At 34.9% G+C, this 22,559-nt stretch overlaps 1 protein-coding gene across 10 annotated transcripts; it reads left to right on the top strand.

The window, feature by feature from the left end:
- Positions 1-1,839: 1,839 nt before the first annotated feature.
- On the top strand, positions 1,840-19,565 carry LOC148206652 (uncharacterized). 10 transcript variants are annotated; one of them, XR_015783674.1, is made up of 8 exons: positions 4,605-7,919; positions 8,048-8,156; positions 8,262-8,341; positions 13,564-13,609; positions 13,732-13,828; positions 14,020-14,069; positions 17,873-17,931; positions 18,890-19,563. XR_015783674.1 is itself a non-coding variant. In XM_088104516.1 (6 exons), exons 1-3 carry the CDS (start codon positions 2,020-2,022, stop codon positions 13,757-13,759), a joined length of 306 nt encoding a protein of 101 aa, XP_087960642.1. In that variant the 5' UTR covers positions 1,840-2,019; the 3' UTR covers positions 13,760-13,828; positions 14,020-14,069; positions 17,873-17,931; positions 18,890-19,561. The 10 variants fall into 10 exon arrangements, 1 of the variants encoding a protein (XP_087960642.1); XR_015783670.1 differs by lacking the exons at positions 4,605-7,919; positions 8,048-8,156; positions 8,262-8,341 and adding exons at positions 1,840-2,130; positions 2,588-2,754 and having other exon boundaries at positions 18,890-19,561; XR_015783673.1 differs by having other exon boundaries at positions 4,593-7,919; positions 8,048-8,341; positions 18,890-19,565.
- The last annotated feature ends 2,994 nt before the right edge of the window (positions 19,566-22,559 follow it).

Genomic DNA, 22,559 nt, shown 5'->3' with positions numbered 1-22,559 from the left:
AGATTGTGATGACAAATGAAATATTTAAAAATGAGTTGAAGAGAAAAAAAAAATATAAGTTTTGTAGCGAAACGAAATAAGAGTTAAAAATCGTTATATTTGTAATTAATTATGTACTAACAAAATTAGTTAAATTTCTTGCTTTCCTACTTTTTTCCATTGTTATTTTTTTTGTTTTCTTGTTTTTCTTTTCTTGCTTTCTTTATTTTTGTTTGATTGCTTTTTTCCTTTGTTTTTTTTTGTTATATTCTCTTGTTTATGTGTTTCCCTTCCTGATTTCATGATTTTTCATTTTCTTTCATAATTGTTGGGTTTGAACTAACTAAAATTGGGGTGGTTCCTAGTACTAGAGTTTATTAAGTTTCTCATGAGTTAACTAAGTTCGTGATGTATATAAAATCAGTCCGTGTGTAATACTTTTTTACATGATTTTTTATTCAGTGAATTTAGATGAACTTAGGCAGGGCTCAAGACAATGATTTTGTAAATTTTCATCCACATTGCCGCATCATGGTTTATCTGTTATTCACACACGTATCTGGTTCTTCACTTATTACTTTACTTGGTTATGTACATGATCTTAATTGGATGTAATATGAATTATGTTGATCAAGTTCTGTTGAAGTTATAGTCATTATTTGAATTAAAGTATTTTTGTTTTGCAAAACAACCGTTCTCAGATGTGAGTGGATACTAATGCAAACGAAGGTAATTGTTTGATCACTAGAAGGTCTACAATTTGTTTTCGTGTCTTTCTTGAGAACTATCTGTATTCTTAGAAATTTATCAAATGGGGCATTATGTCAAATATTCAACTCAATCAAAATATTATTAATTTATTCTCAATAGCTTGAGAAGTAATATATATGTATTAAATGCTCAACTTTAAATTTTTTGTTGATATATTTATGCTCTTTTATGATAATAAATTTTTTATTCTCTTAGTTTTCAATATCTTCCTTAATAAGTAGTTTAAGCATATACAGTTAAGTTAATAAGTTTATTTTATTATAAACTCATTAAAACTACTTCAAAACAATATTTGATTTTTTATATTTATTACTAAATAAGTTTATAAATTTATTATCGTTACAAAATATATTAAAAAAATGATGATATTAATTGTATTTAATAATTTATTCAAATCCTTAAAAATAAATTTTAATTTCTCCAAAGCTATAAATATTAACTCTTTTAATTAATTCATTTCTTTTGTTCATAATTTTCTAGTTTTCTGTATCTCCATAAGGAATTATTTATTTTGTAATTTTTTTCATTTATAACATATAAAAATGATGCAGAATTTTAATAATCTTATTTTTATTAAATTAAATTAATAAAAGTAATAAATTTTATAACTTTATTTTTTAAAATAAGTAAAATTACTATTTTTCTAAGTCTAAATATGTTAAAAAATTTATATGAAATATATATAATTAAAACAAAAAAAATTAAATTTAAGTAACTAAAATTGATTAAATGATGAAAGATGCTCCCAAATTAAGATAGCACATGCAGCTCAACAATATATGTTTTTAGGGGTTGAATGCGTTATAAAATAGTAAGGGTTTATTGACGTTTAAAAAAAGTGTTGAAAGCTTGTAATTTATCTACAGAGGGTACCGCCGTCGATGTATATTTTTTTGGCATGACGCTATGCTGGTAAAAAAATTTAACAGTTTGATAAAGATAAAATTAAATAATTGAACTCAAAGAACAATACTGTATACAATAAACCAGTTAATAAAGTATAAATTAATAAAAATCAAAATTGTTTTACATATTTTTAATCTTTTTCACACTTTTCTAAAAGTTATTTTTTCTAAATCCCAGCATGAATGTTATCTCTAGTTTTTAGTTTCAGAAGAACAGACCTAGAAATGTTCCTTGTATGGTTACTCCACTATGCTTCTATTATCGTAGTTGACACCACAGCAAAACCCACTTGTTGAATTGCAATCTCCTTTCCAAAGGGTATTCAGATTTGGTTTCAAATTTTCATCTTTCAACTACGCACACATGTCTCTCCCCTCTTCTTCTCACCTTCTATCTGCTACTGCTTCTTCTCGTTTCCAACCCTTGATCCTCAACAGCACAGTCTCTATCGAACCTTCCTTTCTGGGTTTCAAGGTGCTCTTTTCAACATTTTTTCTTACAATATATTCTCGCTTTTTCTTCTATATGGCATTTTTTTGGCTGTTTGTTTCACGCTGCATTGTGCTGATTTGATTAATCTCAAATAAGGTGCTAGGGTTGTTTTAGGCTTGCTTTTATTTTCTGAATGAAAAATTCTTGATTCTTTATTAATTTGGAGATGTAATTAGAATATCTCTTTATGTTCTTGTTGAAATTTATTTGTATTGGCCAACTTTTTATAAAAAGAGTCAAACTTTTTATAAGATTACACTCTTGCAAGGACAACCACGGTTTTACCTAATTTACTCCTGAGTTGCAACCTTTACAAATTAGTTCGACTGTATGTTTTATATTACTGTTATCCGAACTAAAATTAACATCATTTGAAGTATTTTCTTACCTAATGTATTTGACTTGAACTATATTTGTTATTGTTACATTACCTGAACAGATTGGACAGCAAAATATAACATTTGGGGTAAAATTCAATGCTAAAGGAATTGTAGATTGTTATGAGAAAGAATTGGAGACTCTTCCTACTGGTATTAAGCGTGAAATTGAATTCAAGATGATTGAAGGAATTTTCAACTCTTTGAAGGAAAATGGTCTATTTTTCAGGTAGGAATTAATATGTTCCCTTGATTTCAGAATTCTTCTGATCCAGGATAATATATATATCACATCAATTTGCATAATGTGAGGCACTTTATCATAATTATTTTTCAAAGGTCAAACCTTTTTTTTTTTCTGAATTTACGTTTTTTTTTGTTATATTCTCTTGTTTATTTATTTTCTTTATTAAATTCTTTTTCTTTCTTGATCAAGTTCTGTTGAAGTTATAGTCATTATTTGAATTAAAGGCTTTTTGTTTTGCAAAACAACTGTTTTCAGATGTGAGTGTATACTGATGCAAACTAAAGTAATTGTTTGGACACTAGAAGCTCTACAATTGGTTTTTGTGTCTTCCTTGATAACTATATGTATTCTTAGAAATTTAGCAAATGACATTATGTCAAATGTTCAACTGAATATAAATATTATGATTTTATCATCAATAGCTTGAGAAGTAATATATATGTATTAAATGCTCAACTTTAAAGTTTTTGCTGATATATTTATGCTCTTTTATGATAATAAATTTTTTATTCTCTTAGTTTCCAATATCTTCCTTAAGTAGTTTAAGCAGATAGATATTTATTGCCATTTTATTAGTAAATTAGGTTAGAATTAACTACTGACCTTAATTAATGTCAAAACTCAACCTGAATTAATTGTTGGGTTTAGAAAAGCTTGTCATGTAGAAATAACATAGGAGAAAATGAACAAGAAGGATAGCAAGGGAGAGAAACAAGAAGGCCTTGCAATATTCTTACAGAGACCAAAGGATCAATGGTGTCACAAGTGTTCATGGGCTATGTTTTCTCACTTCCTTTCTTCTCTTACTTATCCATAATCTTTTACAATTCCGTACAAGATCAAAAATTCAAATCTTGCAAGTTTTCAAACTTTCATAGAGGATTAAGTGTCTGTTTTGTTTTATAAGATATAAGTAGCTATTACTATTGCATATGCATGTTTCAGGATTAGATTAGTAATGTTAGAAAGCCAATATCTTCACATATGTATGTCTAACAATAACAATATCTTCACATAGCCCTAAACTCAAAACCTAAAACCTAAACCCCAAACTCAAACCTTAAACCCTAACCCTAAACCATAAACCCATAAACCCTAAACTCATAAACCATAAACCCTAAACCTAACCCTAACCCTAACCCTAACCCTAAACCTTGATTAATGTCAAAACACAACCTGAAATAATTGTTGTGTTTACAAAAGCACTTCATGTAGAAAGAACAGATGAGAAAATGAACAAGAAGGATAACAAGGGAGAGAGTGGAGAAGGCCTTGCAATATTCTTACAGAGACCAAAGGATACAATTGTTCATGGGCTATGTTTCTAATTTTTGGAGATTTATTGAATTTAAAGATCATTCTTTCTATTAGTTTTGTTTTCTATAAATTTTAAAATTACGGTCGCTTATTCCTATGAATAAGTAAATTTTTTCTATAAATCAAAGAAAGAGATAGAAAAAAAAAGTCCTTCCAGTGTTTTTATGAAATCAATATTTAATCACGACCTTTACTGCATGTTTAATTACATATTTATATTTTTTAAAAATATTATATTTAGAGGTATAATTTGACTCATGAACTTCAACTTACTCCTAAATAAATATTCTCTTATTATTGACTTACCAAATTATTAAAATTAAGGAAGCTTCAAATCCTTAAAATGAATTAGAGTTAGGAGAGTGCATTTGATTTTATTATAATATTTTAATTCACTTTTTTTTTTCAAAATAACACGAATTTTTAAAATATTTTAAATTATAAAATGATTTTAAATAATTTATATTAATTATAAATTGAATTTTTACTATTTGTAATATGACAAGAAAGTTAAGTCCAACTTAACATTTTTTATTGGACTAAATTAATTCAATTTGAGTTTGTTTAAACTTAATATTATGTGTTACTCCCTCCACCACCCCATCTTCTCCCTTTCTAAATTCCAATCCTACCCTTTTTACTTTTACTTTTATCCATTTTACTTTTTATTTTTTAAAACCCTAATCCCCTTTCACTCTTTTCTCATACGCAAGCCTCCCACACCCACTTTCACTTTTTCTCTTTCTTTTCAATTTCCACATCCGTTAACACCATTCTCCATTTCTGCCTTTTCTTTATTCTTTATTCTCAAAAGCTTAGTTACGTTATATTATATATGATTTGATCACTTTTGTTATATTTTTTAGAAAGTAATAGAAAGAAGTTGGCCGTTTGAACAATAAATTTCATGTGGTAGTTCATCAACATATGTGGATGTGAGGATTTCTCAATGTGGTGTAGATTCAATAAACTAATTATGATATTCAAAGTCACATGGTATGATACATAGTGGTGACGTAGAGAAGGTGAAGAGGACTCGTGACACTGTTAGCGAAGAAAATTGTAGAGATTAATTAGATTCAAGTGTTATCGGATGTAGAAATTGAAAAGAAAGAGAGAAAGTGAAAGTGGGGGTAGGGGGTGGAGGCTTGCCTCTGAGAGAAAGAGTGAAAGTGAAAGGGGATTAGGGTTTTAAAAAATAAAAAATAAAATAGATAAAAGTAAAAGTAAAAAGAGTAAGATTAGAATTTAGAAAAAAATGGGGAGGTGGAGGAAGAAGATGGGGTGGTGAAGGAAGTAACACTCTAATATTATTCGACAAGAGTCCAAAATTAATCAATTTTATCTTTGTCTCAACTAACATGATATGATTTAAACCTAGGTTAACGTATGTGAGTCTGATTCTACCACATCTGACATGATTGGATAAAAAAGAAAGATACGAATAAACTTAACATAAGGTCAAATGGACTCAATTGAGTCTAAGACATAACTTAATCCAACTTAATTTTATTAAAAGTGAATTTGATTCAACTTAACATAAAATATACTTAACTTGACTAGAATTAATTCACACCTAAAATTGAAAAAAAAAATTATATAATAAGAATCAGGCTAATTAAAAGAAAAATTAAACAATATTAAATTCAAAAGTATAAAATTTATTAATACTCTATATATTTTAAAATGGCTTTAACTAAACATATCCAAGCAATTTAAAACTTAGATAAATCTAAATTTTAATAATATTTATAAAAACATTTAAATATGAAAAACATATTTAAAAAATAATAATTAAAATGTTTTTCACTGTGTAAATTTCCGCTTCTCAGCTAACCGCTGTTTCAACGTTCATAATAATGAAGGTAAGGAGCCGCTAGCACCAAGCCAAGTTGGTGGTCCCAAAACGGAGAAGGACCTGCAACATTAAAATTCTAATTGCATCATCACCGTTTAATTTTCCACACACCACGTAATATCAGCCGTCAATCTCGACTCTCCTTTTTTATATATATCCTTTGGTTTTTCTAAACCTTTATTGTTGGTTTTTCTTTTTGGCGGGTATCTGGGTCGATGAATTTTCTTTATGCCATCGATCTAAGAAAAGCATTATTTCTTCTGAGTTTCCTTTCTAATATTTAATTTCTCTGGTATTGATCACCGAACATATGGATTGAACTGTGATTTGTTTATCTGCGGCTGTGTCTGAGTTAGTTATGTAACGTCCATGGAGAGCGATCCCGGTTATTAGTTTCTTTCTCCATTGCTTTCTCAGTTCTTGAATTTATCTTTCGGTTCTATACTTGAATTTATCCAATCGATTTTTACTGATCTTTTATTTTCTCTTCTGTTACATCAACCATTTCACTTTTATTCATTTGCAACGGCTCAGGGTAACATAGTTTCTTCTGTATTAAATTTCTCTGGACTTGATCACTGAACAGTAAGGATTGGATTGTTATTTGTGTCTCTGCTCCCGTCTTTGGATTAGTTTCGAGAGCCTGTTACGAGTTTATCCATTGGGTTTTTCGTTCTTGAATTTATGAATTGTTCTTGCGTAGCATCGAGGCTCTAATGAGGTTATCTATTAGTTTTTCATTCTTGAATGTATGGATTCATCGTAACTTGGTTTTCTTGTAAGACATTCTTGGTCTTTGCAAAGAAGACAACCAATATATCATGTGAAATGTATTTAGATGACAAATATATATATATATATCAGATGTTTGTGCCCATTCTTTTTCAAGCACTGAACGAGCAATGCTGATTTCTATCTTCATCGAGTCTTGAGTTTGTGTAATTACCTTATGGTTTCTGTACTTTTTAATCTTGTAAGAGATTATTTTTTTCGATTTAATTCTTCTTGCTTTCCTCTTGAGCTTTAAGAGATAGGAATCATCGACATTTGTGTTGTTGGGTCTTTGACTACAAAAGTATTTCTTTTAATTTGATACCCATAAAAAGTATTTCTTCTATTTTAAATAAGCTTGGCCATTACAGCTATGATTTTTTTTTGGGTTGATCACGCCTATCGGCCATCCGTTTTCGAAGCCGTGTTGGGTGAGCATTTTTCTCCTTATTTTTCTCTTTCTTTTCCACACTCGACATTTTTTTCACCCACTCTGACTCATCTTTTTGTAAAGAGTCATCGATATTTGTGTTGGTGGGCCTTTGACTCTGTTGATTTGATTGCCTTTTATTCGTTTTATTTGATACCCACAAAAGTACCTCTTCTAATTGAAAAAAAACTTAGCCGTTACGGTTTTTGAATTTTTGTGGGTTTCATCACGTCTGTGTCAGCCATTCCCTTCTTGAAACTGTTGCGGGTAAGCACTTTTCCCTCAAGTTCTCTCTTTTTGTCCACACTTATACTTTTCTTTCTGCAATTGAGTCATCTTATTGTAAAGAGTTTCGTTTCCTTCTATTTTAATTTGTTCATTTACAGACTCGTAAAATTTTCTCAGCTATAGAGCCATGTTATGTTCAAAATAATCTTTCTTTCTTACTTTATATGTTTTCCCTATTAATTTTGGTTTTTCATAGTTATGCTATTTCTATCCGATCATTCCGTTCTTGTGCTCTGTTAATTGTAGTTGTCGTGGATATTCATGTGAGGATTGAGTCCCATAACGCTTTTCACTTTTATAAAAATATATCAGGGCTTGCACTATTTGCATTTATTTGTTTGCAGCAAGCAGAGACTTCGTTTGGGATTTCTCTGTCGGTTTGAATATTGGATCAATCGTGATATTGGGAGAGCTAGCATATTTGCACCTTACAATTAAAGAATTAACTTATTTGATGAGTTTCTGAATTTGATGGAGAAACAAGTTAGTTATATGTATCTCTGAATGTGGGAGTACTTTTTTTTTGTTGAATTGTTTAGTGTTTATTGTTTTCGTAATTATTCTCCATTACTTGGGCTCTATAGTCAAGACTTATTATGAATGTTTGTTAGGTCGTGGAGGCTATGGCAGTTGATTATTGGACTTCTTGGGAGGCTTTAGGTTTTATCTTTATGTTCGAATTGGAATTGCTTTAGTCTCTCTTGTTAGTTGATTAGGAAGGTACGTATGTCTGTCAATTTTGTGGTGCTGATTCTTGATGCAACGAATTGGAAGAAGATTTAGAACTGCTAACGACTCAGGTTATTTTATTTCTGACAAATCCAGGAGTTGGTTGAACTGTTTGCATTCATAGCATTAGCATTTCAGGAGATTTCCTTTGCCGATTGAATATTAAAATTGTACAGGTCTCCCCTGGTTTTATACTATTATTCTGAATTTGCTATTTTTTTTGTTTGGGTTTTGGGTTGGTTGCTTTCCTTGCTGTTTCTAGATCAGTAAACAACAATACTTTTTGGAATAGGATTTGTTTGAGCCTTACCATCTACATGAAGCTTGAAATTAAACGTGAAATGATAACTGCTCAACATATTCTTAATTTCTTGATCACCGAACATTAGGATCGAATTGTTATGACCTGCATCTATCGAGCCTGTTGTGAGCAATTAGGTCCATTGGCCTTTTTGAGTTCTTGCATTTCTAGTCTTTTTAGAATTTTTGGTCCTTTTAGGAAGACAAGCAATGCATGTTTCTTCATGTATGGCATCGATTATGTTATGAGTTTTGGATTAGTGTTGTGTGCATCTCATCGAGTTTGTGAGAGTTTTCCCATTGACTTTTTGAGTCAAATTTACATATTGTTTCTATATGTTTTTTTCTATTAGTAGTTCCTCTTTATCAGAATTCTTTTTCATCTTGTTGCCAGATCTGAGATTTCTTTTGCGAAGATTTGATTAAAATAGTTGAAAAGAGGTTAGAATGGTGTAGGATAATCTTTTGCAGACATTTTGGATGATGATTTTCTTCTGTTATTTAATGTCTCAGACTTCTTCATCGTAAACATGGATTGAATTGTGATATTTTTGCAATGGTGTTTGGATTTGTTGTGTAACGTAGTGCACAATGAATATAGGACATGTGGGGTAGGACTTTGATTCTTTGTTAGAAAGTTCTATAAATTTGAATTTTAGTAGTGGTAATTAGAAACCGGTTCTTGATAATCTATCATGTGGACTTTTCGTTTTCATATTGTCCTTTTCTCTTTTCAGTTTCATTGGGTTGATTGTTCAATTTTGTGATTCTTGATTATCTCACTTCTGTTTTGAAGTTCTGAAAATTAATTTTTTATTTTCTCAGGTGTTTTGAAAAGATGAATCTTTTCAATGGTGTTTGGATTTGTTGTGTAACGTAGTGCACAATGAATATGGGACATGTGGTGTAGGGCTTTGACTCTTTGTTTGAAAGTTCTATAAAATTGAATTTTAGTAGTTTAATTAGCAACCAGTTCTTGATAATCTATCATGTGGACTTTTCGATTTCATATTGTCCTTTTCTCTCTTCAGTTTCATTGGGTTGATTGTTCAATTTTGTGATTCTTGATTATCCCACTTCTGTTTTGAAGTTCTGAAAATTATTTTTTTATTTTCTTAGGTGTTTTGAAAAGATGAATCTTTTCAATGGTGTTTGGATTTGTTGTGTAACTAGTGCACAGTGAATATGGGACATGTGGGGTAGGGCTTTGATTCTTTGTTTGAAATTTCTATAAAGTTGAACTTTAGTAGTGGTAATCTATCATGTGGACTTTTCGTTTTCATATTGTCCTTTTCTCTCTTCAGTTACATTGGGTTGATTGTTCAATTTTGTGATTCTTGATTATCTCACTTCTGTTTTGAAGTTCTGAAAATTCATTTTTTATTTTCTTAGGTGTTTTGAAAAGATGAATCTTTTCAATGGTGTTTGGATTTGTTGTGTAACGTAGTGCACAATGAATATGGGACATGTGGGGTAGGGCTTTGACTCTTTGTTTGAAAGTTATATAAAATTGAATTTTAGTAGTTGTAATTAGCAACAAGTTCTTGATAATCTATGATGTGAACTTTTTGTTTTCATATTGTCCTTTTCTCTCTCAGTTTCATTGGGTTGATTGTTCAATTTTGTGATTCTTGATTATCCCACTTGTGTTTTGAAGATCTGGAAATGACTTTTTTATTTTCTTAGGTGTTTTGAAAAGGTGAATCTTTTCAATGGTGTTTGGATTTGCTGTGTAACTAGTGCACAGTGAATATGGGACATGTGGGGTAGGACTTTGATTCTTTGTTTGAAAGTTCTATAAAGTTGAATTTTAGTAGTGGTAATCTATCATGTGGACTTTTCGTTTTCATATTGTCTTTTTCTCTCTTCACTTTCATTGGGTTGATTGTTCAATTTTGTGATTCTTGATTATCTCACTTCTCTTTTGAAGTTTTAAAAATTATTTTTTTATTTTCTTAGGTGTTTTGAAAAGATGAATCTTTTCAATGGTGTTTGAATTTGTTGTGTAACTAGTGCACAATGAATATGGGAGATGAGGGGTAGGGCTTTGATTCTTTGTTTGAAAGTTGTATAAAGTTGAACTTTAGTAGTGGTAATCTATGATGTGTACTTTTCGTTTTCATATTGTCTTTTTCTCTCTTCACTTTCATTGGGTTGATTGTTCAATTTTGTGATTCTTGATTATCTCACTTCTGTTTTGAAGTTCTGAAAATTAATTTTTTATTTTCTTAGGTGTTTTGAAAAGATGAATCTTTTCAATGGTGTTTTGATTTGTGTAAAATTAATATGAGACATGTGGGGTAGGGCTTTGACTCTGTTTGAAAGTTCTATAAAATTGAATTTTAGTAGTTGTAATTAGCAACCAGTTCTTGATAATCTATCATGTGGACTTTTTGTTTTCATATTGTCTTTTTCTCTCTTCAGTTTCATTGGGTTGGTTGTTCAATTTTATGATTCTTGATTATCCCACTTCTGTTTTGAAGTTTTGAAAAATATTTTTTTATTTTTTTAGGTGTTTTGAAAAGATGAATCTTTTGAATGGTGTTTGGATTTGTTATGGGACATGTGGTGTAGGGCTTTGATTCTTTGTTTGAAAGTTCTATAAAGTTGAATTTTAGTAGTGGTAATCTATCATGTGGACTTTTCGTTTTCATATTGTCCTTTTCTTTCTTCACTTTCATTGAGTTGATTGTTCAATTTTGTGATTCTTGATTATCCCACTTCTGTTTTGAAGTTCTGAAAATTATTTTTTAACTTTTTTGAGGTGTTTTGAAAAGATGAATCTTTTCAATGGTGTTTGGATTTGTTTTGTATCGTAATGCACAATGAATATGGGACATGTGGAGTAGGGCTTTGATTCTTTGTTTGAAAGTTCTATAAAGTTAATTTTAGTAGTGGTAATTAGCAACCGGTTCTTGATAATCTATCATGTGGACTTTTCGTTTTCATATTGTCCTTTTCTCTCTTCAGTTTCATTGGGTTGATTGTTCAATTTTGTGATTCTTGATTATCGCACTTGTGTTTTGAAGTTTTGAAGTTTTGAAAATGATTTTTTTATTTCCTTGGGTGTTTTGAAAAGATGAATCTTTTCAATGGTGTTTGGATTTGTTGTGCAACGTAGTGAACAATGAATATGGGACATGTGGGGTAGGGCTTTGACTTTGTTTGAAAGTTCTATAAAGTTGAATTTTTGTAGTGGTAATCTATCATGTGGACTTTTCGTTTTCATATTGTCTTTTTCTCTCTTCACTTTCATTGGGTTGATTGTTAATTTTGTGATTCTTGATTATCCCACTTCTCTTTTGAAGTTTTGAAAATTATTTTTTTATTTTCTTAGGTGTTTTGAAAAGATGAATCTTTTCAATGGTGTTTGAATTTGTTGTGTAACTAGTGCACAATGAATATGGGAGATGAGGGGTAAGACTTTGATTCTTTGTTTGAAAGTTCTATAAAGTTGAACTTTAGTAGTGGTAATCTATCATGTGTACTTTTCGTTTTCATATTGTCCTTTTTGTCTCTTCACTTTCATTGGGTTGATTGTTCAATTTTGTGATTCTTGATTATCTCACTTCTGTTTTGAAGTTCTGAAAATTAATTTTTTTATTTTCTTAGGTGTTTTGAAAAGATGAATCTTTTCAATGGTGTTTTGATTTGTTGTGTAAAATGAATATGAGACATGTGGGGTAGGGCTTTGACTCTTTGTTTGAAAGTTCTATAAAATTGAATTTTAGTAGTTGTAATTAGCAACCAGTTCTTGATAATCTATCATGTGGACTTTTTGTTTTTATATTGTCCTTTTCTCTCTTCAGTTTCATTGGGTTGGTTGTTCAATTTTATGATTCTTGATTATCCCACTTCTGTTTTGAAGTTCTGAAAATGGTTTTTATTTTCTTGATTATCCCACTTCCTTTTCTGTTTTGAATTTCTTGATTATCCCACTTCTGTTTTGAATTTTTGATATTTAAATTTTATTTTATTAGCTGTTTGAAAATATGAATCTTGAACATTCCATTCATTTTGTTAGTGGTAATTAGAGAGCATTTTGGTTTGACTTCATTTTTTTATTACAAACCTATATTTTGTTGTCTTGTTTCGTTTCGTGTATTGACAATTGAATTTTGAACTGGTTCTTGCAAAACATCAATGTTCTTGCAAGACATTAATATTTTGACATTCTGAATAGTTTTGTTTTTGTATTTTCTTGGGTAGCAAATTAAAAGGACGGATCTTAGAGTCATTCCTTTCATTTTAGTGGTAATAAGCTCAAGATTAGTATCGTGTATGTTATGAGCTTTTGGATTAGTGTCGTGTAGTATTGTACATCTCATGTTGTTTGTGAGAGTTTCCCTATTGATTTTTGAGTCAAATTTAAATATAGTGTCTATATGTCTTTTTCTATTAGTAATAGCCCTTATCAGAATTCCTATTCATCTTGTTGCCAGATATTAGAATTCTTTTGCAGACATTTGATTAAAATAGTTGAAAAGAGGTTAGAATGGTGTAAGATAATCTAACCTAATTTTTTGGATGATGATTTTCTTCTATTATTTAATGTTTCGGACTTCTTCACCGTACACATGGATTGAATTGTGATATATTTGCAGTGGTGATTGGATTTGTGTTATAACGTAGTGCACAATGAATATGGGACATGTGGAGTTGGGATTTCATTCTTTGTTTGAAAGTTCGTTGAATTTTAGTAGTGGTAATTAGCAACCGGTTCTTGATAATTTATCATGTGGACATTTCGTTTTCATAGAGTCCTTTTCTCTCTTCACTTTCGTTAAGTCGATTGTTAACTTCTGATTTGAAGTTCTGATAGTTATTTTTTTATTTTCTTAGGTGTTTTGAAAAGATGAATCTTGAACATTCATTTTATTAGTGGTAATTAGCCAACATTCAGGGTTGGCTTCATTTTTTTTATTACAAACCTTTATTTTGTAGTCTTGTTTCATTTCCTGTATTGATAATTGAATTTTGAACTCGTTCTTGCAAACTACAATATTCTTGTTTAACATTCTGAATATATATATATATATATATATATATATATATATATATATATATATATATATATATATTATATTTTCTTGGGCAGCAAATTAAAAGGACGAATCTTACAAGTCATTCCTTTCATTTTAATGGTAATAACCTCAAGATTAGTATCGTGTACATCGAGTTTATTAGAGTTTCTTCATTTGTTTCTGTGGGTCCTCTTCTATAAGTAGTTCCTCTTTATTAAAATTCCTTTTCATGTTGTTGTCAGGTTTGGGATTTCTTTTGCGGACATGTGATTAAAATAGTTGAAGAGTAGTTGGAATGGCTCAGAACAAGCCAACCTAAGCATCATCAATAAACACAAGGTTTGAATCATGATTTGTTTATATGTGATTTGTTTCTTTACATTGGTGTTTGGATTAATTTGTGTAACTCTTGCATCTAGAGAAGCCTGTTACGAGAGTTTTTTCACTGTTTTATGTAGTTTCAAAGTTATGAATATTTCTTATCATTTGTGTACTTCGTCTTCTATTTAATTCATGGATGGGCTTCATAGGGAAGGCAAGCTATGAATTGTGGGAGGAAATTTTGTGCACTACTGTGAAGGTAAATGTTTGATTACTTACACTTACATTATTATTTTTCTACGTTAATTTGTGGTTGGCTAAACTTGTTGGGTGGATTATTAATGGCGTGTTATTGAAATGTGGAAGCTTGTGACAGTCACTTCTAAAAGTTATATTAATGGTGTATATATGCTTCTAATGTGGGAAGAATATACTAATTGTGGGAGGAAATTTTGTGCTCTGTGAAACTAAAGGTTTCATTACTTATGCTTACATTATTATTTTTTTCTACGTTAATTTGTGGCTGACTAAACTTGTTTGGTGGATTATTAATGACGTGTTATTGGCATGTCGGAGTTTGTGACAATCACTTGTACATGTTATATTCATGGAGTATATGCTTGTAATGTGGGAAAGATATACAAATTGTGGGAGGAAATTTTGTGTACTGTGAAACCAAAGGTTTCATTACTTTGTAATGTGGGAAGAATATATAAATTGTGGGAGGAAATTCTGTGCACTGTGCATTGTGAAACTAAAGGTTTCATTACTTTGTAATGTGGGAAGGATATACAAATTGTGGGAGGAAATTTTGTGCACTGTGAAACTAAAGGTTTCATTACTTTCTAATGTGGGAAGGATATACAAATTGTGGGAGGAAATTCTGTGTCCTGTGAAACCAAAGGTTTCATTACTTTGTAATGTGGGAAGGATATACAAATTGTGGGAGGAAATTTTGTGCATTGTGAAACTAGAGGTTTCATTACTTTGTAATGTGGGAAGGATATACAAATTGTGGGAGGAAATTTTGTGCACTGTGAAACTAAAGGTTTCATTACTTTCTAATGTGGGAAGGATATACAAATTGTGGGAGGAAATTTTGTGCACTGTGAAGCTAAAGGTTTCACTACTTTGTAATGTGGGAAAGGTATACAAATTGTGGGAGGAAATTTTGTGTGCTGTGAAACTAAAGGTTTCATTACTTTGTAATGTGGGAAGAATATATAAATTGTGGGAGGAAATTTTGTGCACTGTGCATTGTGAAACTAAAGGTTTCATTACTTTGTAAAGTGGGAAGGATATACAAATTGTGGGAGGAAATTTTGTGCCTTGTGAAACTAAATGTTTCATTACTCACGCTTACATTATTTTTTTTTCTACGTTAATTTGTGGCTGGCTAAACCTGTTTGGTGGATTATTAATGACGTGTTATTGGAATGGAGTTTGTTACAATCACTTCTACAAGTTATATTAATGAAGTATATGCTTGTAATGTGGGAAGGATATACAAATTGTGGGAGGAAATTCTATGCATTGTGCACTGCGAAACTAAAGGTTTCATTACTTTGTAATCTGGGAAGGATATACAAATTCTGGGAGGAAATTTTGTGCAGTATGAAACTAAAGGTTTCATTACTTTGTAAAGTGGGAAGGATATACAAATTGTGGGAGGACATTTTGTGCCTTGTGAAACTAAAGGTTTCATTTTTTCTACGTTAATTTGTCGCTGGCGTAGCTGGCTAAACATCTTTGGTGGATTATTAATGACGTGTTATTGGAATGTGGGAGTTTGTGACAGTCACTTCTACAAGTTATATTAATGAAGTATATGCTTGTTATGTGGGAAGGATATACAAATTGTGGGAGGAAATTCTATGCACTGTGCACTGTGAAACTAAAGGTTTCATTACTTTGTAATGTGGGAAGGATATATAAATTGTGGGAGGAAATTTTGTGCACTTTGAAACTAAAGGGTTCATTACTTTGTAAAGTGGGAAGGATATACAAATTGTGGGAGAAAATGTTGTGCCCTGTGAAACTAAAGGTTTCATTACTTATGCTTACATTATTTTTTTTTCTATGTTAATTTGTGGCTGGCTAAACTTGTGTGGTGGATTATTAATGACGTGTTATTGGAATGTGGGAGTTTGTGACAATCACTTGTACAAGTTATACTAATGGAGTATATGCTTGTAATGATGGAAAGATATACAAATTGTGGGAGGAAATTCTGTGCACTGTGAAACCAAAGGTTTCATTACTTTGTAATGTGGGAAGGATATACAAATTGTTTGAGGAAAATGTTGTGCACTGTGAAACTAAAAGTTTCATTACTTTCTAATGTGGGAAGGATATACAAATTGTGGGAGGAAATCATGTGCACTGTGAAACTAAAGGTTTCATTACTTTGTAATGTGGGAAGGATATACAAATTGTGGGTGGAAATTTTGTGCACTGTGAAGCTAAAGGTTTCACTACTTTGTAATGTGGGAAGGATATACAAATTGTTGGAGGAAATTCTGTGCACTGTGAAACTAAAGGTTTCATTACTTTCTAATGTGGGAAGGATATACAAATTGTGAGAGGAAATCATGTGCATTGTGAAACTAAAGGTTTCATTACTTTGTAATGTGAGAAGGATATACAAATTGTGGGTGGAAATTTTGTGCACTGTGAAGCTAAAGGTTTCACTACTTTGTAATGTGCGAAGAATATACAAATTGTGGGAGAAAATTTTGTGCACTGCAAAACTAAAGGTTTCATTACTTTGTAATGTAGGAAGGAATTTTTTTTTTCTACATTAATTTGTGACTGGCTAAACTTGTTTGGTGGATTATTAATGACGAGTTATTGGAATGTGGGAGTTTGTGATAGTCACTTCTACAAGTTTTATTAATGGTGTATATGCTTGTATTGTGGGAGTGTATATTAGAATTTGACATTTGGGGAGAATTTGTCTGCTACGCAGTCCTTTAAATTCCTGACGTGAATTTTGGGTTTTATAGAGGTACTTTGGGATGTATATGGGACATGTGATGATATGCTTCTCGGTTTGAAAAGTTCTATTACTCAAGTGCCTTGTCGATAACCACTATTAGTTGAAACCTTTGACTATTTTCTCTTGATATGAAAAGAGAAAAGTTGTAAATGGAACGAATTTTGTTTGAAACATTATCGTTGCCAGGTTTGAGATTTCTTTTGCGGACATGTGATTAAAATAGTTGAAGGGTAGTTGGAATGGCTCACGACAAATTGGTTTTTGTATTCTTGAATTTATGAATTTTTCTTAACCTCTGTGCACTTTCAGCTTTTATTAATTTATGAAGCCTGCAGTGATTTGTTTATCTGCGGCAGTGTCTGAGTTAGTTATGTAACGTCCTGCATGGCATGGAGAGCGATCCCGGTTATGAGTTTCTCCATTGCTTTCTCAGTTCTTGAATTTATCTTTCTGTTCTATACTTGAATTTTTAATTCTTGAATTTATCCAATCGATTTTTACTGATCTTTTATTTTCTCTTCTGTTACATCAGCCATTTAACTTTTATTCATTTATTTTGCAACGGCTCAGGGTAACATAGTTTCTTCTGTATTAAATTTCTCTGGACTTGATCACTGAGAAGTAAGGATTGGATTGTTATTTGTGCTCTGCTCCAGTCTTTGGATTAGTTTCGAGAGCCTGTTACGAGTTTATCCATTGGGTTTTTGGTTGTTGAATTTATGAATTGTTCCTACGTAGCATCAAGGCTCTAACGTGGTTATCTATTAGTTTTTCATTCTTGAGTGTATGGACTCATCGTGACTTGGTTTTCTACTTTCTACTAAGACATTCTTGGTCTTTGCAAAGAAGACAACCAGTGTATCATGTGAAGGTATTTAGATGACAGATATATATATCAAATGTTTGTATCCATTCTTTTTCAAGCACTGAACAAGCAATGCTGATTTCTATCTTCATCGAGTCTTGAGTTTGTGTAATTACCTTATGGTTCCTGTACTTTTTAATCTTGTAAGAGATTATTTTTTTCGATTTAATTCTTCTTGCTTTCCTCTTGAGCTTTATAGGGAGGCAATGGATGTGTGCTGTAGGTTTGAGAAGCAGTGGATGAAAATCCTGTGAAACTGTAAGTTTTATTATTATTTGCATTCCTTGTTTTAGCTGGGTTTATTATTTCACTAGACTTGTGGTGTGGGAGTTATTGTCTTTGTAACAGGCTCTATAAGAGTTAGGAGTCATCGACGTTTCTCATTTCACTGGATAATCGTGTCGAGTGGCAGTTCTGGATTTTGTAAAGGCTCTTTAAGAGATAGGAATCATCGACATTTGTGTTGTTGGGTCTTTGACTACAAAAGTATTTCTTCTATTTAAATAAGCTTGGCCATTACAGTTATGATTTTTTGTTTGGTTCATCACGCCTGTCGGCCATCCGTTTACGAAGTCGTGTTGGGTGAGCATTTTTCTTCTTATTTTTCTCTTTCTTTTCCACACTCGACATTTTTTTCACCCACTCTGACTCATCTTTTTGTAAAGAGTCATCAATATTTGTGTTGGTGGGCCTTTGACTCTGTTGATTTGATTGCCTTTTATTCGTTTTATTTGATACCCACAAAAGTACCTCTTCTAATTGAAAAAAAACTTAGCCGTTATGGTTTTTGAATTTTTGTGGGTTTCATCACGTCTGTGTCAGCCATTCCCTTCTTGAAACTGTTGCGGGTAAGCACTTTTCCCTCCTGTTCTCTCTTTTTGTCCACACTTATACTTTCCTTTCTGCAATTGAGTCATCTTATTGTAAAGAGTTTCGTTTCCTTCTATTTTAATTTGTTCTTTTACAGACTCGTAAAATTTTCTCAGCTATAGAGCCATGTTATGTTCAAAATAATCTTTCTTTCTTACTTTATATGTTTTCCCTATTAATTTTGGTTTTTCATAGTTATACTATTTCTATCCGATCATTCCGTTCTTGTGCTCTGTTAATTGTAGTTGTCGTGGTTATTCATGTGAGGATTGAGTCCCATAACGCTTTTCAGTTTTATAAAAATATATCAGGGCTTGCACTATTTGCATTTATTTGTTTGCAACAGGCAGACTTCTTTTGGAATTTCTCTGTCGGTTTGAATATTGGATCAATCGTTATATTGGGTTGATTGTGGCTGACTAAACTTGTTTGGTGGATTATTAATGACGTGTTATTGGAATGTGGGGGTTTGTGACAATCACTTGTACATGTTATATTAATGAAGTATATGCTTGTAATGTGGGAAAGATATACAAATTGTGGGAGGAAATTTTGTGTACTGTGAAACCAAAGGTTTCATTACTTTGTAATGTGGGAAGGATATACAAATTGTGGGAGGAAATTTTGTTCATTGTGAAACAAAAGGTTTCATTACTTTGTAATGTGGGAAGGATATACAAATTGTGGGAGAAAATTTTGTGAGGAAATTTTGTGCACTGTGAAACTAAAGGTTTCATTACTTTCTAATGTGGAAAGGATATACAAATTGTGGGAGGAAATTTTGTGCACTATGAACCTAAAGGTTTCACTACTTTGTAATGTGGGGAGGATATATAAATTGTGGGAGGAAATTTTGTGCACTGTGAAACTAAAGGTTTCATTACTTTGTAATGTGGGAAGGATATAGTAATTGTGAAAGAAAATTTTGTGCACTGTGAAGCTAAAGGTTTCAATACTTTGTAATGTGGGAAGGATATACAAATTGTGGGAGGAAATTCTCTGCACTGTGAAACTAAAGGTTTCATTACTTACGCTTACATTATTTTTTTTCTATGTTAATATGTGGCTGGCGTGGCAGGCTAAATTTGTTTGGTCGATTATTAATGGCGTGTTATTGGAATGTTGGAGCTTGTGACACTCCCTCGTCCATCGACCCTCGACCACCCTCGACCCTCAACCCTTGACCTCGACCCTCAACCCTTGACCTCGACCCTCGTCCCTCGACCCTCGGTGTCCTTAGCCCTAGAAGCTCGACCCTCGGTGCTTTCGAAGTTCGACGCTCGAACCTCGAACCTTGACCCTCGACCCTTGACGCTCGAAACTCGATGCTGGACCCTCGACCCTCGACCAATGACCCTCAGTGCCCTCGTCCCTAGAAAGTCGACCCTCGGTGATCTCGAAGCTCAACCCTTAACCCTAACCCAAAAATCTAGACTCTCGACCTTAGACCTCGGTGCCCTCGGACCTCGACGCTTGAGCCTATACCCTCGATATTCGACCCTCAACCCTAGACGCTTCATCCTCGACACCCGACCCTTGGTCCTCGACCCTCGACGCTTGACGTTCAACCCTCGATGTTCAACCCTCGACCCTTGACCCTCGTAGCACGATGCTCGACCCTTGACCCTCGTAGCACGATTGTCGACCCTCGATGCTCGACCCTAGGGACCCTTGGTGCCGTCATCCCTCGACAATCGATGCCCGATGCTCGGCCCTTGGCCGTCGTCCCTAGACCCTCGAACCTCGGTGCTCTCGACCCTCGACCCTTGACCCTTGGCGCTCGACCCTCGATCCTCGAAGCTTGACCCTTGATCCTTGACCCTCGACCCTCGAAGCTTGACCCTTGATCCTCAACCCTCAACGCTCGATGTTGGACCCTCGGCCCTCGACCCTATACCCTCGACCCTCAACGTTCGAGCCTTGATCCTCAACCCTTAACCCTCAACTCTCCACCCTAACACTAAACTCTCAACCCCTGACTCTCGGCCTTGACCCTTGACCCTCGACTCTCGATCCTAGACCCTCGACTCTCGATCCTAGACCCTCACACTTCGACCCTTGACCCTTGACCCTTACCCTCGACTCTCGGTAACCTCGGTGCCGTCATCTGTCGACCCTCGACGCCCGACCCTTGACCCTCGACACTCGTCCCTCGACCCTCGGTGCTTTCGACCCTCGGCCCTTGATCGTCGACCGTCGATCCTTGGCGCTCAACCCTTGATCCTCGATCGTCGACCCTCAACGCTTGACGTTGGACCCTCGACCCTCGACCCTATACCCTTGAGCCTTGATCCTTAACCCTCAACTCTCAACCCCGGACTCTCGGCCTCGACCCTCACCCTCGACCCTCGACTCTTGGTACCCTCGGTGCCATCATCCGTCAACGTCCGACCCTCGTCCTTAGACCCTATACCCTCGAACCCTCGACCCTCGACCCCTGACTCTCGGCCTCGACCCCTGACTCTCGGCCTCGACCCTGGACCCTCTCCCTCGTCCCTCGTCCCTCGTCCCTAGACCCTGAACCCTAAATCTCGGTGCCCTCGGACCTCGACGCTTGAGCCTATACCCTCGATATTCGACCCTCAACCCTGGACGCTTGATCCTCGACACCCGACCTTTGGTCCTCGTTCCTCGACCCTCGACGCTCGACGTTCAACCCTCAATGTTCAACCCTCAACCCTTGACCCTCGTAGCACGATGCTCGACCCTCAACCGTCAACGCTAAACCCTTGACCCTCGACCCTCGGGACCCTTGGTGTCGTCATCCCTCGACAATCGATTCCGACGCTCGGCCCTAGGCCCTCGACCCTTGGCGCTCAGTCCTCGACCCTCGACCCTCAACCCTCGAAGCTTGACCCTTGATCCTTGACCCTCAACGCTCGATGTTGGACCCTCGACCCTCGACGTTCGAGCCTTGATCCTCAACCCTTAACCCCCTACTCTCCCCCTTAACACTAAATTTCAATCCCTGACTCTCGGCCTTCACCCTTGACCCTCGACGCTCGACCCTCGACCCTCGACTCTCAATCCTAGACCCTCACACTTCGACCCTTGACCCTCGACCCTCACCCTCGACTCTTGGTAACCTCGGTGCCGTCATCTGTCGACGCCCGACCCTTGACCCTCAGCACTCGTCCCTCGCCCCTCGGTGCTTTCGACCCTCGACCGTTGACCCTTGGCGTTTGACCCTCGAAGCTCGACCCTTGATCCTCGATCGTCCACCCTCAACGCTTGACGCTGGACCCTCGACCCTTGGCCCTCAACCCTCGACCCTCGACCCTCGAGCCTTGATCCTCAACCCTTAACCCTTAACTCTCAACCCTAATACTAAACTCTCAACCCCTGACTCTCGGCCTCGACCCTCAACTCTTGGTACCCTCGGTGCCGTCATTCGTCGACGTCCGACCCTCGTCCTTGGACCCTGGACCCTGGACCCTGGACCCTGGACCCTCGAACCCTGGACCCTAGATCTCGGTGCCCTCAGACCTTGACGCTTGAGCCTATACCCTCGATATTCGACCCTCAACCCTGGACGCTTGATCCTCGACACCCGACCCTTGGTCCTTGTTCCTCGACGCTCGACATTCAACTGTCGACCGTCAACGCTAGACCCTCGACTCTCGGGACCCTTGGTGCCTTCATCCCTCGACAATCGATGCCCGACGCTCGGCCTTAGGCCCTCGTCCCTGGACCCTCGAACCTCGGTGCTCTCGACCCTCGGCCCTCGGCTGTCGACCCTCGACCCTTAGCGTTGGTCCTCGACCCTCGAAGCTTGACCCTTGATCCTTGACCCTCGACCCTCGAAGCTTGACCCTCAACCCTCGATGCTGGACCCTCGACCCTCGGCCCTCGACCCTATACCCTCGATCCTCGACGTTGGAGCTTTGATCCTCAATCCTTAACCCTCAACTCTCAACCCTAACACTAAACTCTCACACCCTGACTCTCGGCCTTGACCCTTGACCCTCGACCCTTGACCCTAGACGCTCGACGCTCGACCCTCGACTCTCGATCCT

The sequence above is a fragment of the Vigna umbellata genome, chromosome 1, assembly GCF_029865625.1.
Source record: "Vigna umbellata cultivar VRB3 chromosome 1, Vumbellata_1.0, whole genome shotgun sequence".
NCBI lineage: Eukaryota > Viridiplantae > Streptophyta > Magnoliopsida > Fabales > Fabaceae > Vigna > Vigna umbellata.
The sequence above is the reverse complement of the archived record's forward strand: the minus strand, read 5'-3'. Positions and strand labels throughout refer to the sequence as shown.